Below are 19,556 nucleotides of genomic sequence, written 5' to 3'. Positions count from 1 at the left end.
TAAATGTATTCAGAAAACAAAAAAGACGATTCATGTATTTATATTTTAACACCCACCCAAGCATCACTGACAGATTTAATACATTTTAACATTTGCCAACCTTGCATGAGATTATTTTCTTTTTAACCCAAATTCTTTATATGAAAACCTTCAAACAGTTGAAAGACTAATAGAATGAACACCTATATACCCTGTTCTCTAAGATTCAGTAATTAGTCAAATTTTGCCATACTGCTTCATCTCTAAGAGGGATAACAATTCAAATACTGAAGGTAATTCTGCTTGCTGTATCTCTAAATAAGATTAGGGCTCCAGAACAGATATAATAAGATGAAAATGTGTTCTTCTCTCATTTTCCATATGCTACTAAATGTGTAAGATCTCCACATACCTAAGTGGGACCCTGGATTTTATTAAATTGTGCGACTTAAAACACTGTGGAATTATATTTCCATATATTATATATATTACTGCATGTATAATATATATATTTTGTAGAGGTCTCATGAAACCACACATATTATAGTTCAGGAATTTTCAATGATAATTTCAATGTACCCAACCGGCACCTTGAGAACATATTCAAACTAGCATTAGGTGAGCATGCACTATAAAACCCACTGTAACCCATAATATTGAGAAATGAACACACTTCCATCTCACAGAAATAAAGATCCACACAACCAATCAGAAAGGTAATTTAACAATATATCAAAGCCTTAAAATCTTGCTGTCCTAGGAATTCCACTTTTAAAGCAATTAAACTAAATGATTACACCCTCCTGACAACATGTTTATAATAGCAAAAAAATGGTAACTTCCAACAAAACCAGGTTGTTTACATAAACTATATTCCATTAAATAAAATACTCTGGAGCAAACAAAAAATCAAGTTGTTGATTAAAAACGTGTATACAAATACCTACCTACCTACACATATACACAATATAATTGTACACCTATGTTTGGTAGGTATGAAAGGATTCTCCCTCTACAGTAAATTTTAGAACAATTTCTAAAACAGATTCAAATTTGCTGATAATTAAGCACATATAAAATTATAAAATAGAAAAAACTGAGAACCATATATACCAAAATGTTAACACCAGTGAACCCTACCAAGTGAGACTACTGTACTTGAGCATTTACATATTCTACTTTAAGATTATTTAAAGTTCAATAACCTCACCATTATCAGTATCTTTCTAAACTTTCCCAAGTGCCTTTTTATATCATGAAATGGTTTCATTAAAAGCAAAACTTAGTAACAGGCTCCATGCTACGTCCCTCAATGTTACTGTGCTTTGCTATTTGAGCTTTGACAACTACTAGAATAGCTATTAATAATATATGAAATCACTGGGGATAGAAAGAACACTTCTTTGGTTTTAACTAAAACAATTCAACAACGCCACTAAAAATAATACTTAATCATTTTCCTTTCTTGCTGAGCACAGAATTTAACATACCAGTCAAATTCAATTTAGGAATAGGCAGTGGTTCCGTTGGAACAGGATGGTATGAAAACAAGGTAAACATTCCTCGTCCTACAGGAAGGGCCATAGTTCGCTGACACAACTGGAGCAATCTATAATTAAAATCAAAACCAACATGTGAAAAACCTTTAAGCAAAAAGAAACTGGAATGTAATCTGTAGGAAAGTATTCCAAAAGAAGTGCTGGTAAAATGAAATCACATCAAAGTAAATCCAAACAAAGATGTGATCCAAACGTGGTTATTCTCATTTTAATACTCTGTTCCCCTTAGAAATTCTAAGAGAGAGATACATTTCCTTTCTTTTCATATTTGCTTTGAGTGAAAACCAGACAGGCTATAAATCAAGCCAACCCTCCCTGGACATCCACAAAGAGAAATGTAAAATTCCACTCTGATGCTAACCTGCTCAAAGGAAAATGTTGTATGTTTTGGGTTTCCTCGTTTTGTTATTTTCAGACTAACTGCATCCACTACATCTCTGGGATCCTCCTCCCATCCTTTCTGCCACCAAAGCCTGAGTAGTGCTACCTCTGTGGCCTGTACATAGGAAAGGAAAGAAACTCCCTATATTGGAAGCCAGTGGATTTCTAGCGTCTCCAGGGAAAAAATAATTAGTTTCACTTACATGATGGCCAAGATTTATAGGATTAATAGCATTATAAATCAGTTACATTCAAGGTTAAAATGGCTTCAGTGGGCTCTAGTTTGAAAATAATATACCACTCTTGTTTCTATATTAAATCCTGTTCCATGTAGCCCCTTAAAAAGAAAAATCAAACAGAAATTGTGGAAGTAGGGGCATTTATAACCAGGAAACAAACACTTAACACAAGTTATATCTGAAGACACAAAAAAAATCCCTTCAGAGGCTTTTTCTCTGCAGACAAAGCTATTCATAAGCACGTTCTCTAACTGTATACACATACAGCTTTTCTAATTTTTTGGTGAGGAAAATTTGCTATCCTAAGATTCTTTAGGAACAATGCCCCACGTTAATTTAGAATCAGAAAAATTCAAGGCAATCCCATAGAATGTTTTTAGCAGAAACCTTAAATATAATCCACAAAACTGTGATAACGGAAACAATACTGTAATCCTTTCTATTTAAGATGTCACTGATTATAAGACGCATCACTATTTCATGAGGCACTAAAAAAAATTGCCAATTAAACTATAATACCTATTGACTGAAAAACATATTCTGATTTCAGAGATATTAAAAGGTAAAAAAAAAAAAACAAAACTAGCATCGTATCAATGAACTCAGTTAATAATCATGGCTAACTGCATTCAGCTTTACTACATACTGGACAGTGTTCTAACCACTACGTAGAAATAACTCACTGTACACACAGAGCAACCTTGTGATGTACGAATGCTACAATTATGCCTATTCTTACAGTTGAGGCAACAAGAAGTTAAGTAATTCATCCAAAGATACCCAGCGGATAGTGGCCAACCTGGGCTTTCACACAACTTCTCTGTCACTCAATCTCCTCTATTACCTAGGTATATATGGAGAGGAAAGTGTGAGAGGAAGATTGTGACTAATTCAGATCTTCAGCACCCTGAGGCTAAGTGTGGATGGTCCTTCCCCTTAAAGCAGTACCACAGTAAGCAAAGTTAAGGAGAACCAGAAAATCATAGTGGAAAAATTACAGAGGATAGATACAAGGCAGGTTAACAGGACAGGAAAGAATTTTAAAATATAAGTGGAATTGTCCCAAGGCAACAACCCTGAAATGTCACAGAATGGGTACTACTGAGTCTTACAATTACCAACAGAAATAACGTATGTTAGAGAATGGCAGCAGAGAAGTTTCAGAGAGTATTACTGATCAGATCAGAAAAAAACTTACTGGTATAAGTTTAAACTACACTAAAAACTTTATATTAAGCAAAATGGTCTTAGAGTCACCTTTTCTAAATAGCACATAGCTATATTTCGAGAGGAGGGTCACTTATGTCATCAGATCCTCTTACGTTTCAAATACTTTGAAAAAATGTTATGGTTTACCAAGTTTGAACAAAAACTTAAAATACATGGTACTTTTAACTCCGAAGTATCTTTTTAGGGTTTTAAAGCACAAAAAAAACATTGACAAGAGGGGCGCCTGGGTGGTTTAGTCCATTAAGTGTCTGACTCCTGATCTCAGCTCAGGTCATGATTTCATGATTCGTGGGATTGAGCCCCGCGTCACGCTCTGCTCTGACAGTGCAACCCCTGCTTGGGATTCTCTCTCTGCCTCTCCCCTATGTACGCACTTTCTCTCTCTCTCTCAAAATAAATACATAAACGTTAAAAAAAAAAAAAAAAAAAAAACACCGACAAGAGATAATGACATGTTTCCTTTACCTGTTTTCTTTTTCCTCAATAAACTCATGGTCACTGAGTTCTGGATACTGTACTACATTGACACGGACAGGATGCGCACTTTGAAGAAGTCTTCGCACGTCCTGCACCCTTAAATCTTCACTCCATATTAATGACATAACTTCCTGATTCATGTCATTCATGCCATCATCTTCCTCCTCAGTTTCTGTTCCTGAAGGAACATCTGATGAGAGCACCTGAGTAACAGACTTGGTTGTAATAATTTAAAAACCAACCACCATGCACTCACTGAACACAAAGATATATAGGATATATATATATATAGACGTACTATGACTCTATCAGTACAGAGAACAAAGTACAGAGTACATCAGTACAGAGTACTATATATAGACGTACTATGACTCTATCAGTACAGAGAACAAAGCTGGTTTGGGTACCCAGTGTATACTGGGACTTAGATCTAGAAGTCTTTTTTAAAAGTACAATCATATTGCTCACTTGGGAAAATTCTTTATTGAGCTAAGGGAAAAAACATTAGATTTAGGACAATAGTCAGCTGACTCCATTAGAGAAACATTCTAAATAAATAATAAAAATATAACTATATCCTAAATGTTCTAAAAAGGAAACAAATTACTAGAAACCCACTCACTATTACTGAAGAACCCAGGCTAACTTAAATAATATCTTTGATTAATATAAGCAGAAGAAAACAACCTGGAAGGGTATATACCAAAGACTGGAGGAAGTTAACAGCACTTTCTTACTTTAGTACTTTAAAATGGATCATAATTGATTTTCACTTTTTTATAAGGATGTTTCTTAATTGGATTTCTTAATCAGACTGCAGCAAAACAAGCGAGAAGGGTTAATCCCTTGATTATCATTCTTTCTCAGAAGCTCAGCATGTGCTTTCATATGAGCCTTCCCCATCCAAATAATTCAATCACACTTCAACCTAGATATGAATAGCATGAAATCTTCTCATTTTCTCTCAAGGATTTTATACTCCTTTAACAAAAAATTAATTCCATTTAAAATGCTAATGTTTTATGACATTTAATGTGGAAGCAACATTAGCTGGAAAAAAAATAATAGATATGATTAACCACTCCTTCTTACTTAGTTCATAAATATTCATTATGGTTCCTATGGAATATCTAATTTAGAAAAAAACTATATTCTAATGGGTGAGTTTGCTATAAAGTATAGACCCAAATAGCCAATGCACTGAAAATAGAAGTTATAAAAGGTAGTCTCAAATAACTGAACAAATTGAATTTAGACAGAATTACTTAAAATCACACCTAAATACAAATCAAAGATTATCAATATCATTTGGTTTTAGTGCTAATGATGCTAAACTGCTCTCATAATAGTAACAAAACAAGTCTAAATACTAAAATTTATCTTGGTAAAGAAAAGGATCATCATATTATTAGCAAAAAAAAAAAAAAATGGTTTTCTGTTTAGAACAAGACAAATAGTAATTCAACTAAGAGCTGTTATACAAGTATAGACAAAAAGCAAGATATGCTGGGCCAACGCTGCTGGAGATGGGATCCACGGCAACAGCTTCTGTCACAGACCCAGCAGGCAAATTGTGATACAGACTCGGAAGGTCTGAAGAAGCATTAACAGCCTAAGACCTAATGTGGATTATAAATAGTTACATTTTGATTAATATGTTCAAAAGCTAGTAAGCGATGAGGCAAATGTGTGCTATTCTCTTAGGGATATAAACAAAGTTGAAGAGTCACCTGGAGTGGAAAAACCATCCCAGAATCCTCTCTGATCCTCAGGGTAACGCAATACTACCATTTTTTTTTTTTAAGCTAAATAGAGTTCTAAAAGAAGTACCAGAAATTCCATTTTTAAGTTTTAAAAGAGACTGATTTTAAAAGAGAGATCATTAGAGAGTAATGATGTATTTGATTTTCTATTGGTAGTTTTCTCAGAACCCATTCTTTATAAAAGCAGACTGGGGGGGGGGGGGGTGCCTGGGTGGCTCAGCTGGTTAAGCATCCAACTCGGTTTTGGCTCAGGTCATGATCTCACAGTTAAGTTGGTGAGTTTGAGCCCCACGTTGGGATCCACACTAACAGCACGGAGCCTGCTTAGGATTCTTTGTCTCTCCCGCTCTCTCTGCCCCTCCCCCATGTGCAGGCACACGTGCGTACACTTTCTCTCTAAAAATAAATAAATAAACTTTTAAAAAACGAAGTAAAAGCGTAGGAATGCAAACTAGTGCTGCCACTCTGGAAAATAGTATGACGGTTCCTCAAAAAATTAAAAATAGAACTACCCTATGACCCAGCAACTGAACTAACCAGGTTTTCATCCAAGGGATACAGGTATGCTGTTTCAAAAGGGTACATGCACCCCAATGTTTACAGCAGCGCTATCAACAATAGCCAAAGTATGGAAAGAGCCCAATGTCCACTGATGGATGAATGGATAAAGAAGATGTGATACATACACACACACACACACACACAACACACACACACACACACACACGGAGTATTACACGGCAATCCAAAAGAATGAAATCTTGCCATTTGCAACTATGTGGATGGAACTAGAGGGTATTATGCTAAGCGAAATTAGTCAGAGAAAGACAAATGTCATATGACTTCACTCATATGAGGACTTTAAGGCACAGAACAGATGAACATAAGGGAAGGGAAGCAAAAATAATATTGAAACAGGGAGGCAGACAAAACATAAGAGACTCTTAAATATGGAGAACAAAGAGGGTTGCTGGAGGGGTTGTGGGAGGGGGAATGGGCTAAATGGATAAGGGCCATTAAGGAATCTACTCCTGAAATCACTGTTGCACCATATGCTGACTTGGATGTTAAGTTAAAAAATAATTAAAAATAATAATAGTAATAATAATAATAATAATAAAAAGAGTAAAAGCAGATTGGAAGACTGACAAAGGACAGAATTTCAGGAGGGATAATCTTAGACATCTTCTAAACAACTTTAGTGTCTCTTATCCCAGCTCCCAAAGAACTTTTTCCTGCGGCTTCAGTTTTATGTGATTAAACAGATGTATTTACATCTACTTCAAAGGTTAAAATCGAGAAATTCACATCAAAAAAAGTAGGAAAGAGAAAACAGTTACACATTCAAAATGAGGCTATTAACTACGAAAGTAGTTACTTACCAATTTCACTACCAACAAGTAAAGAAAGAGTCATGGTACTGGATGTATACACTCAGCACTTGTCCTAACTCAAAAGCAAAGTCTAGGCAAAACAGAGCCTTCACAAAATCTCTGTTCCCATGTCAATTCATACATAAGAGTATCTGCCCAATTATAAACCCCATGGCATAAAACATAAAAGACAAACTGATATATACACTGGGAAAAAGACTTAAGAGAAAAATGAAGATTTCTACTTTGATTTTGAGACTAAACCTGAACTTTGAACTTTCAGTGTTAATACTCACAGATTTCCCTTTGGGCAAGTTTCCTTCGCAGGCCTGTTTGGACAGATCCTGCCGTCCGATCAGGAGACAGACAGCTTCTGGCCAGTCTGAAGCAGGCTGTTCACGACAGTGGTAAATTGCATCTCTGATGGGAAGAGCAATTCCAAAGGGAAGAGTTTCCAAGTCTCTTAAAGTGAAACCTTGTGATGAAAGAAAAGGAGAACATTTTTCATTCAGACCTGCTATTGTCCCAATTATCCTCTGTCTGAAATTAATCAATATCTATCCTGACAAATAAAAAGAGAAATCGATTCCGTTCACCTTACTACCAGACTAATGTCTCAACATCAGGGATTAGTATAAAAGGTCTCTTTAAAAGAACTAAAAACCTTCAGAAAAAGAGAAACAACCCAACAGGAAAGACAGGAAGGACAAAAAGGCATTTCCCAAAAAAGAAACACAAATGGTCAATAAACATATGAAACGATGGTTTATTTCCTGAGTGATCAGGAAAGCTCAAATTAAAAACTACTAAATATACAATTTCATTAATTTGACAGACAAATATTAAAGTAAACCAACACCGAGTGTTGGCAACTATGTAGAAAAATAGTAATTCCCATCCACAGTTGGTAGTGGTACAATCACTTTGGAAAACACGCAGCATGTACACATAGGTCCACCCCTTACGGTCCATTAACAGCCATACAGAAATTTGTGTACATGTGCACCAGTCACAAGTATTAACATACTGATTAGCAACGCTATTCACTCACTATGACAAAAAAAAGGGTAGGGAGGAAACAGCCCAACTGCTATCATCAATAGAATAAACTGGAATATATTCAAACCATAGAGCATAGAGCAGTGAAAATGATCTCCTGCTACATGAGTTAATACGGATGAATTGAGTGAAAACAATAATTTATATCTACATTCATTTATATGAAGTTCAAAGACCTACAACACCAAGCAACAGATAAAGATGATAAAACTATGGGGGCACCTGGGTGGCTCAGTTGGTTAATGATCCAACTTCAGCTCAGGTCATGATCTCACAGTCCGGCTCTGTGCTGACGGCTCTGAGCCTAGAGCCTGCTTCAGATTCTGTGTCTCCCTCTCTCTCTGCCCTTCCCCCGTTCATGCTCTATCTCTCCTTCTCTCTTAAAAATACACATTTAAAAAAAAAAAAAAGATGATAAAACTATGAAAGTAATGAGGGAGCCTGGTGGCTCAGTTAAGCGAACAACTGGCTTGGGTCATGATCTCGCGGTTCGTGGGTTCGAGCCCCACATCAGGCTTGTGCAGACAGCTCAGGGCCTGGAGCCTGCTTCAGTTGCTGTGTCTCCCTCTCTCTCTGCCCCTCCCTTGCTCGCTCTCTCTCTCTGAAAAATAAGCATTTAAAAAAAAGAAAAAAGAAAAAAGAATGAGGGAAGGTAATAAAAAACCTCAGTAGGGCCGTGGTTACCTGCAGCAGTAGGCTGTGTGAGAGGAAAATATCACACGGAATGGACATGCAAGGGCCTTCTAGTACACTAACAATGTTCTACTTATAATGGTAGGTGACCTCTAAACATACACATTTTATGCATTCTTTTATATTATACCATACTTCATATTTAAAATTTTCAAGACCTTAGGTAAATTAAAATTTATTTTTCCTATAACGAATTTCTCAATTTTATACTATTACATATTATTTATTAATATTGGAAGTTGATTAATTATTGAGGTAAAAATGTTCCCTTCTACGAGAATAACACTTTTATTAAATATCATATGATATACAAATGGACAGAACTAACTCATCTAATATTTTTCAGCACAGGTATCTTATCTGTAATACTATACAATAATATTGTAATTTTCATGAGAGCATATTTAAAACAACAGTGAAAAACTAAGTCGTTTAGAATATTCTTTAAATAAGAACTCAGACATCCTGTAATATTCATTACACCATTATTTTATAACAGACTATACTATAACATTGTCATTTTTTATATCTTCATATCCATAATTTAAAATTTTTAGTTATTTTCAAAAAAAAAAAAAAAAGGTCTTTAGTATTTTACTCCATTTAAATCCTAAGAGCACTGGCTTCGAGAAAAGAGAACAGGGAACTCCTTTCCTCCCTTTCCCTCTTTCCAGCTATATCCTCATCTTGGAGCCTAAACCACTAGCCTATATTCTTCAAAAGCACACCCTGAAGTGTTTGTACAATTACTTTTACAATTAGCCAGAAATACTTTCTGATATCTGAGTATTACAACGGCTTCAAGTCTGTACGTGTAGTGATTACAGTTCTCCATTCTAAGGCCAGTCCACATAGCTACAGCTTTAACTGGCCTAAGGTGAAGCAAATAAACATTTCTGACCCATCGAGAGATAAAAGCTGGTATACTAGGTATTATAATACGGAAGGTATGACATGGTCAGGGAAAGGAAGTGAGGCTTGAAGCGCCATAACACTGGTCCTGCAGGATCCTTTCATAGAACGAGAGTCCCTCTCTTCTCCTGCTTCCCAGTTCTAGCTCGCTGTGAAGAAGCACGGCCTACTGAACAAGGAGGTGTCCAGGGAAAGCAGGGGGTTCTCACCAGTATCTCAAAGACACATAAAAAGTAACAAAGACTACCTTACCTACATCAGTCATCCAGACGACTAATCGTTCAGCTAGACTAGAAACTGATGTAGAATGCCTGAAACTAAACCTGTAAGAGAATAAAACACAAAAATATTAAAAAGAATAGTAAAATGCAATAATGTTTTATATTTTTAATATAAAAGCATTATCTGAATAAAAATCACCTGTTTTCTTCTTGTTCTCCTTGTGACTTCTGGGGGGCTAAAAGGCAATGAACAGGAAATTTTATTTTGATAGTTATCCTGATAAAGAGAACATATAACAGAAGACACTTGGAAATGAAAATTCAAACAACTCCTAAAAAAAAAGTAAGCAGTCCTCTGGCAGGCTGGAAAGTATAATAATTTCCCTGAGGCCAAAATAGTCCTTTTTTGATAGCCATCTGCACACCAGGAATCTGTGTTCTCACCAGAAAATGACCGCGCTGGCACTCTGATCTTGGGTTTCATTACCTCCAGAACTGTGAGAAATAGTTTGCTGTTTAAGCCACTTAACTTATGGTACATTTAGTACAGAGGCTCGCACCGACTAAAACAGAACCTGAATAGAGAAACTTATAAAAATAATTGACTTAAACTCAATTATGTCAATAATTTCATTAAATGTAAATTAATACTCTGTGGTAGGCCAAATAATAGTCCTCAGAGATGTCTATGCCTGGTTCCTGGAATCTCTGAATACGTTACCGTACTTTGCAAAGGGGATACTGAAGACAGTAAGATTATGGACAAAAAATAAAATTAAAATAAAATAAAATAAAATAAGTCCTTTTTACATACATTGAAAATATGTAAAATTTGTTAGATCTGAAGTACTCCTGGTCTCTGAAAATTAGCTATAAACCACAGACAAGAACAGTGCAAAAGGCCACCACTAAAATGAGGCAAGACATGGCCTCTAGAACACTTAGGAAATCTTTAATTTTTTAATCTCAATTCTGATATTAACATTTGTAAAACTGTGTTTTGGTGGAAAAAAATTCATTTTGGGAAGTCTAACATTACACTGACTTACCTATAGTTATCCTGGATAAATACTGTGAAGATTCATCAGAAACAGAGCTCTCATTACCAAGTATGTAGAGTGCAATACTCTGCATAAGGAGAAAATTTACATTATTTTTCAAACGAATGACGTATAATTACACAGAGGAAAATTCATCTATTTTAGGTGTACAGCTTTGAGTGTTGACAACATACAATAATACAATCACTACTACAATCATGATGTGGAACACTTCTATCACACCAAAAAGCTCCCTGCACCCTTCGTAATCAATCTACTCCTCCTACACCCAGCACAGGAAACAACTCCTGTTTTCTTTCCCTATGGTTTTGCCTATTCAACAATATCACATAAATGGAATCTTAGATTATATAAGCTTCTGTGTCCTACTTCTTCAACTTAGCATCCCTCTGAGATTCATTCACATTACTGCGTGCATCTGTAGTTGGTTTCTTTTTATTGCTAAGTAGTATTCCATTACACAGATGTACCAAACTTTCTCCATTCATAAACTGACAAACACTTGGGTTGTTTCTGGTTAGGTGAACCCTAACCCACACCCTTCACTTTGGCCTCCAAAGTTCTCATTTGAATATTTGCTACCACCAATATCTGTACCTGCATTAAGCTTTTTTTTCTTTTCAAAGAAAGCACGATTCCATTAAAATTTTACTATAACGCAGGAGAATCTTAAAAACCCTATATTCTAAACCAATACAAGCACTGCAAATGACATAGTCCTGAACCTAACTGACATCATATCTCACAAAGAAAAGTTGTAATACAAGTATCTACAAGTTGACTAACATAATTTAAGTTGGAGGCTGACCAACTTGCTATATTCTTATTTCTCTGCTCCCCTTTGTGGCTAGCTACACATCAAGTCTCCCCCCATCCAGCAGAGTTGGACAGTACCAACATATTTGGTGGTTTCACTTAAATGTTTCCACATAAGCATCAAGGATGTAAAAGTTCTGGAATTAACCTGCTCTTAATATTTCAGAAGTTTTTTTTTTCACGTATGTATTTTGAGAGGAGGGGGAGGCGAGAGAGAGAGAGAGGGAGAGAATCCCAAATAGGCCATCCTGTCAGCATGGACTCCAATGTGGAGCTTGATCTTATGAACTGTGAGATCATGACCTGAGCTGAAATCAAGAGTCAGACGCTTTATGTATCGAACCACCCTGGCGCCCCTAAACCTGCTCTTAATATTTTATAAATATATTTAATGCCACTGAATTAATTGTACACTTAAGAAGAGTTAAAATATTATAAATACATATAAATACATATATAAATATGTTATGTATATTTGACTACCATTTTTTTTTTAAAAAGCAGAATTACTCTCCTGCATGTCTGTTTCAGAGTCATGGGGGCTCTGAAGCCTTTCTCAACAGGAAGAAAAGTAGGATGTGGAATAAAAGAAAAGACGAGCAGGGTACATAGACATTTATAGTGCAGTGATATCTGTGGAGGAAACAAAAGCATGAAATTCTCCAATAAGCCTGGGAAGGCCCCGTCTCTGGAAAGGTCCACAAAGGACCCAGGCTGCTCCAGTGAGAAGGGGATGGGAACGTGAAGGAACTCACCTTTACCAAAGTCCTTTGTTTGTATCTGAAGGTTTGAACTCAGACATGAACTAACTGAATAAGGGATGCTGGATGGGAGGTGGGCAGGGGAATGAGTTAAATGGGTGATGGGTATTAAGAAGGGCACTTGTTATGATGAGCACTGGGTGTTGTATGTAAGTGTTAAATCATTGAATTCTACTCCTGAAACCAATATTATACTGTATGTTAACTAGAATTTAAATAAAAACTTGAAACATACATACATTATATATGTATGTATATATATATGTATGTATATATATGTATGTATATGTATATATATGTATATATATGTGTATATATGTATATATATGTGTGTATATGTGTATATGTGTGTATATACGTATATATATGTATATATGTATGTGTATATATATGTGTATATATATGTATATATGTGTATATATGTGTATATGTATATATGTATATATATGTATATATATGTATATATGTATATATATATGTATACTGTATATACATACAGTATATAATAAAACAATTCTGAAAAAGAAGAATAATGAAAGGAGGAATCACACAAAGCAATTTTAAGACTTACTATACAGCTACGGTAACCAAGACTGTGGACAGCAACACAGATCAACAAACTACAACAGACAGCCCAGAAACAGACCCACAAAAATGCGGCAAACTAATTTTTGATAAAAGTGCTAAAGCAATACAGAAAGGATAGTCTTGGGGCGCCTGGGTGGCACAGTCGGTTAGGCGTCCGACTTCAGCCAGGTCACGATCTCGCGGTCCGTGAGTTCGGGCCCCGCGTCAGGCTCTGGGCTGATGGCTCAGAGCCTGGAGCCTGTTTCCGATTCTGTGTCTCCCTGTCTCTCTGCCCCTCCCCCGTTCATGCTCTGTCTCTCTCTGTCCCAAAAATAAATAAACGTTGAAAAAAAAATTTAAAAAAAAAAAAAAGAAAGGATAGTCTTCTCAACAAATGGTGTTAAAAATAACTGGACATCCAAATGGAATAAAAACCTCAACCTAAATCTCACATCTTATTAAAAAAAAAAATTATCAGAATGGATTCTAGATCTAAGTGTAAAGCAGAAAACTATAAAACTTCTGGGAGAAATTAATTGTGAACTGAAGTTAAACAATGAAATCTTAGACACCAAAAGTACTATCCATAAAAGAAAAACTGGGTAAACTGGATGCAACAAAATTAAACATTTTGGTCTGCAAAAGAAACATTAAGAAAATGATGAGACAGGACAGCTGCAAACCAGACAACATTTACAATCCATATAGCTGACAAAACCTCCCATGTAGAACTCTCAAAACATCATTAGCCATCAGGGAAATACAAATTAAAACAACAATGAGATACTCCTACACATCTGTCAGAATGGCAAAAATTAAAAATCATGATCGGGGCGCCTGGGCAGCTCAGTCAGTTAAGCATCCAACTCTGGATTTCAACTCAGGTCATGATCTCATTGTTCGTGAGTTCGAGCCCCACATCAGCATCTGCACCGACAGTGTGGATGGAGCCTGTTTGGGATTCCCTTTCTCTCTCTCTCTTTCTCTGCCCCTTCCCTGTTCGCATGCATGCTCACACTCATGATTTCTCAAAAAAAAATGCACAAACTCAAGAAAAACTAAAATAAAATAAATAAAAATCATGACCATACCAATCACTGACATGTAGAGAAAATGAAACCCTCACAATTGATGGTGAGAATGGAAAATGGTACGGCTACTCTGAAAACTACTATATGATCATTGATCTCACCCCTGGGTATCTATCCTTAAGAAATGAAAATTTATGTTCACGCTAAAACCTAGACATGAATGTTTACTGGAGCTGTATTCATAACTGCCAAAGACTGGAACCAACTCAAATATCTTCAACGGGTGAATGGGTAACCCATGTGAAACATTCACACAATAGACTAGTACTTAGCAATTAAATGCAATGAACTGCTGACACTGGCAACACCTTGGATGAATCTTAAAAGTATGTGGGAATTTTGCAGGGTGATGAAACCATTCTGTGTCCTAATTATGGTGGTGATTACATGAATCTATACATTTGCTGAAGTTCACAGAAATGTACACAAAATGAAAAAGTTAAATTTTTTGTGTAATTTTATTTTTTTTTTAATTTTTTTTTTAACGTTTATTTATTTTTGAGACAGAGAGAGACAGAGCATGAATGGGCGAGGGGCAGAGAGAGAGGGAGACACAGAATCGGAAGCAGGCTCCAGGCTCTGAGCCATCAGCCCAGAGCCCGACGTGGGGCTCGAACTCGCGGACCGCGAGATCGTGACCTGAGCTGAAGTCGGACACTTAACTGACTGAGCCACCCAGGCGCCCCTTTTGTGTAATTTTAAAAATTAAGTTTAAAAAAAAAATAAACAAGTTAGGCAATACATACCAAGACTACAAGTCTACTTCTTTCACAGATTCCGGGGAGGTAAGGATAGGGCGGCATTCCTTCACCCTTCAGACAAGAACTCACCCACTGATAAATGCTTGGTGGCTCAGAAGTAAAAAATGATGGATGATGCATAAATCCTGTTTGACCTTTAGAATTAAACAAATGTTTATAAAGACACAAGACTACATGAAGACAATACCATTTTATTCCACAGGGAAACTGATCAACAGAATCTATCATTTGGAAACAATCAGAATAACGTTTTCCCATATTCTCCAAAATGCTTCATGTTTTCTGCCACAGTAAATAACGGACTATATTATAATATGTACAATCTAAATGACTACTATTTTATCCCATCCCGCATTGAAATTTAGCAAATCCTTATACTCAAGGCATATAAAGAATCTAACTAAAATTTCTGCCCTAATCCTTATGGTGAGAAAACAAGAGATACCAAGGAGTCCACTCTAACAAGTGGGCCCCAATCTTGAGTCTCTATAACTCAAGGTTTAGGATAAAAGAGCGGTAATGGAAATGTTCTATACTTACACTATCCAATATGGCAGCCACTAGTCTGATGTAGCTACTGAAATGTGGCTAGTGCAACTGAGGAACTGAGTTTTCAGTATGAATTAATTTAAATAACATGGTTGGTGGCTACTAATTGGACAGATCTAGGGCAAAGCCTCTTTAGCACTTAGGGATGGGTAAAAATTTTCCCACACATGAAAATTAATGTTATCTCTTACTACCAGTCAGAGATCAAACAGTACAAACTGAAACCTACTTAGTGGAAAGATACCACCTCTGACTTAAGAGACTAATGGTAAAAAATATATCTTCGGCTATTCCCCCAGAAAGATACAAGCAAAGTCACTCACTGTTTAGAAAAACTTTAATGGCACAAACACTTACCTTGATCAATTGTGCATACTTGTCCAGTAGTTCTGACAAGTGTTGGGTAATCTCTATAGTAATGATCTACATAAGGCTCCAATTTTAAATCCCTAAAATAATAACACCATATAAAAAAGAAATCACAAGAAAGGTATTAAAGTATTTTCCCCCATAGAGTTAGGATTCACCAGTTCAACCTTTCAGTTTAAAAACTTATGACAGGGGCGCCTGGGTGGCGCAGTCGGTTAAGCGTCCGACTTCAGCCAGGTCACGATCTCGCGGTCCGTGAGTTCGAGCCCCGCGTCGGGCTCTGGGCTGATGGCTCAGAGCCTGGAGCCTGTTTCTGATTCTGTGTCTCACTCTCTCTCTGCCCCTCCCCCGTTCATGCTCTGTCTCTCTCTGTCCCAAAAATAAATAAACGTTGAAAAAAAAATTTTTTTTTTTTAAATAAAAATAAAAACTTATGACAAAGAAGATCATCAAATCTAGAGTCTTTTTATTCTATTTCTGGACCTGAAAGTGCCCAGTATGACATATGCAACCCAAACTCCTTTTGCTAGATACATTTTATGGGGGTAAAACTAGTTTCTCCTCTATTATTCATTAGTTTTGTAATCTTCGGCAAGTTATCTCTATGAACCTCAGTATTTTCTTCTAGAAAGTAGGGAAATTCCCACTCAGAAGTTTTAAAGATCAAATAATATATATATGTAAAAAACACCTTTTATAAAATGTAAGACACTATAAAACATTATTTATTTCAGAAAGTCATGATTATGGTTTGGAAATCATTTCATTATAAAAAGAATTTCCCATGACAGTAATGATTTGTCATAAGAGAAAGCGACCATCAATTAAAACTGCCACATCTCAGAAAACAATCTCGGAATCTTGAGGAAGATCAGAGAAATTAGAAAATGTACTATAATCTTAACTCAGAGGTTGACATTTCAATTAAAATTCAACTTTCTATATCACCAAGGGTTACAAAGGCTGAAACAACACCTAAATGTGACCTTTAGAATCCAGTGCCAAAAACAATCTTATCATGGATACACTACAAGAGTCTCAAAGACAGGGATGATGACAGACTGAGACAACAAAAACACAGCAAAAAGAGCCCACACAAGCAAACAACATTCATGTTCTTAGAGACAATTCTGAACAAGTTTCCTTATCAAATCATAACACCTACAATTTACATATGTTAACTGCAATCGTGTTAACTGTATCTCCAATTTGATTCTCGGTATTATTACAAAACAGCCAGGTGTTATTATAGAACTTCCACCACAGTGTAGCCAGTCATCTTGTCAAAACGAAGAGCTGAGCACATCACATCTGCTGTTTAACATAACTTTTGTGACCTCCCACTAATCTTAGGACAAAAACGAGGAACCCCATTAACGGCCCACAAGGTTTTTTCACAGCCAGTACCTTCAAACGTTTCTGTGGTCTATAGAAAAAGCTCTGGTTTCCCAAAAAGGTAGACTTCAGAAATTTATTTTCAAGGTTCCTCTATGATATTCATGGCTGAGACCAAATCCTCTAAGGACCTCTTGGCATTTTCTAAGCTACAAACAATATTTACCTTGCCAACTGAACAAGAAGGCCAACAAGTGAACGGATTCCTTCTCCCATCAGAGTATTCAACTTCAGCTCCTCGTAAACAAGGTGAAGAACAAAAAAAATCGCAGGTATATGAGTAAACAGAAGTGTAGAGGAATCCAGAATGAGATTCTGTGAAAAATCTTCATCCTTCATCTGTGAAACTTCCAAAGGATTCAAACATAAAGATCTATTCAAAAGATGAGACTCAACATTCTGGTGGTAGTCTGAATTCAGTAAATACTCCCAGTCCTGAGAAAAATGAAGAAGATGTTAATTTTTTAAATAACACCTCCTCGTAAGGCCATCATTAAAACAATTCAAGTTCCATTTTTACATTAAGTTGAAAAAAAACTCAGAATACTTAAAAATTAGGGTCCACATCAAAATAAGCTAAGCAACTTCCAGATGCCAGTAACAGACATTAAGACAAGCCACTTCAAAACCCATTTGAAAAAATTTAGTCGTGCCCTTTGAGGAAAGGGACTATGGAGGAAGAATCCCCCTACTTATATAGAGACTGACAAAGATCAGGTGATTAGGTGATTTCCTATGAAGCAAAAAGTAAAGAATGAAAGGCAGGAAGTGCAGACAGGCAAGTTTAGTGACCACTACACTTATCTGTGTTTTGAGGGGAGAAGTCTACTTACATCCAGTTAGTGTATTTTTCTATGTTTATAAAATGCTGGGGCTAGCATTACAACCTAATAAACTTAATCTTATATTCAGACTGATTGTGCTACATTTTCCAAGTACTGAGTCTGTTTTGGTTTCTACTTTGATTTATTGTACTGCATTGACAGAATATAGTTTATGCTATTTTCAGGTCTTAGAATTTCCTGATGCTTCTCCAAGGCTTAATACAGTGTGTTATTCTAATTTAAAAACTCTTGAACCAGGGTACCTGGGTGGTTTAGTCATCAAGCATCTGACTTCAGCTCAAGTCATGATCTCAACAGTTCACGAGTTTAAGCCCCACATCAGGTGAGCTCAAGTCCCACTTTGGGTGAGTACAAGCCCTGCTTTGGGTAAAAGCACAAGCCCCAGATGAGCCCCACTTCCCTCTCTCTCTCTGCCCCTCACACACTTGTACCCTCTCTGAAAAAACAAAACTAAACGCTTGGACCAGATAGAGAAAGAACAAACCATAAAAGTAAAACATGGAGGGGCGCCTAGGTGGCTCAGTTAAGCGTCTGACTTCGGCTCAGTTCATGATCTTGCGGCTTGCGGTTCGAGCCCCACATCAGGCTCTGTGCTGACAGCTTGGAGCCTGGAGCCTGCTTTGGAGCCTGCATCTCCCTCTCTCTCTCTCTGCAGCCCCCCCCCCCCCCAACTCAAGCTCTTTCAAAAATAAACAAACATTAAAGAAAAAACATTTTTTTAAAAAGTAAAAAAATTGATAAAATGAGTAAGATTTTTTTAAATCTGCTCATCCAAAGACATTATGAAGCCACAAATTCAGAGAAAATATTCCCCAAACGTACACAAGTAACTCACATCCAGAATATATAAAGAACTTCTATAACTCAATAAATATTTTTAAAAATCCAATTAAAAATATATAATAGATTTGAGCAGAAACTTGGCAAAGAGATGTGTTGGTCACTAATAAGCACATAAAGAAGTGTTTAAGGGGCGCCTGGGTGGCTCAAGTCAGTTGAGCGTCCGACTTCGGCTCAGGTCATGATTTCGTGGTCTGTTGAGTTCGAGCCCCGCGTCAGGCTCTGTGCTGACAGCTCAGAGCCTGGAGCCTGGTTCAGATTCTGTGTCCCCCTCTCTCTCTGCCCCTCCCCCACTCATGCTCTGTCTCTGTCTCAGAAATAAATATTTTTTTAAAAAAATTAAAAAGAAGTGTTTAACATCATTAGTCATCAAGAAAAGGCAAAAATTAAAACCTAAGAGAAACAACTTTATACACAATCAAATGGTTAAAATTAAAAAGACAAATGTTGGCCAAGATAAAGAACAAGAGGAACTCTCATATGCAGGAATATGTAGGAATGTAGGAACGTAGGACAACGAATTTGGGAACCAGCAATGACCCAACAATTTCACTATGGTATTCACCCATAAGAAATGAAAATATGTGTCCACAAACACTTGTCACTGAATGCTGG

General features: G+C 36.4%; 1 protein-coding gene across 1 annotated transcript in view; it reads right to left on the bottom strand.

Moving 5' to 3' along the window:
* ANAPC1 (anaphase promoting complex subunit 1) overlaps positions 1-19,556 on the bottom strand; it is a 98,403-nt gene that overhangs the window by 43,414 nt on the left and 35,433 nt on the right. The window contains 9 exon segments of the mRNA XM_043604003.1: positions 1,470-1,588; positions 3,854-4,068; positions 7,298-7,476; positions 9,918-9,988; positions 10,086-10,122; positions 10,936-11,014; positions 14,929-15,077; positions 15,850-15,941; positions 17,423-17,691. Coding sequence (XP_043459938.1) covers positions 1,470-1,588; positions 3,854-4,068; positions 7,298-7,476; positions 9,918-9,988; positions 10,086-10,122; positions 10,936-11,014; positions 14,929-15,077; positions 15,850-15,941; positions 17,423-17,691 — 1,210 coding nt within the window.

Source organism: Prionailurus bengalensis, chromosome A3 (assembly GCF_016509475.1).
Source record: "Prionailurus bengalensis isolate Pbe53 chromosome A3, Fcat_Pben_1.1_paternal_pri, whole genome shotgun sequence".
NCBI classification, from domain to species: Eukaryota; Metazoa; Chordata; class Mammalia; order Carnivora; family Felidae; genus Prionailurus; species Prionailurus bengalensis.
This window is presented reverse-complemented; position numbering and strand designations above follow the sequence as displayed.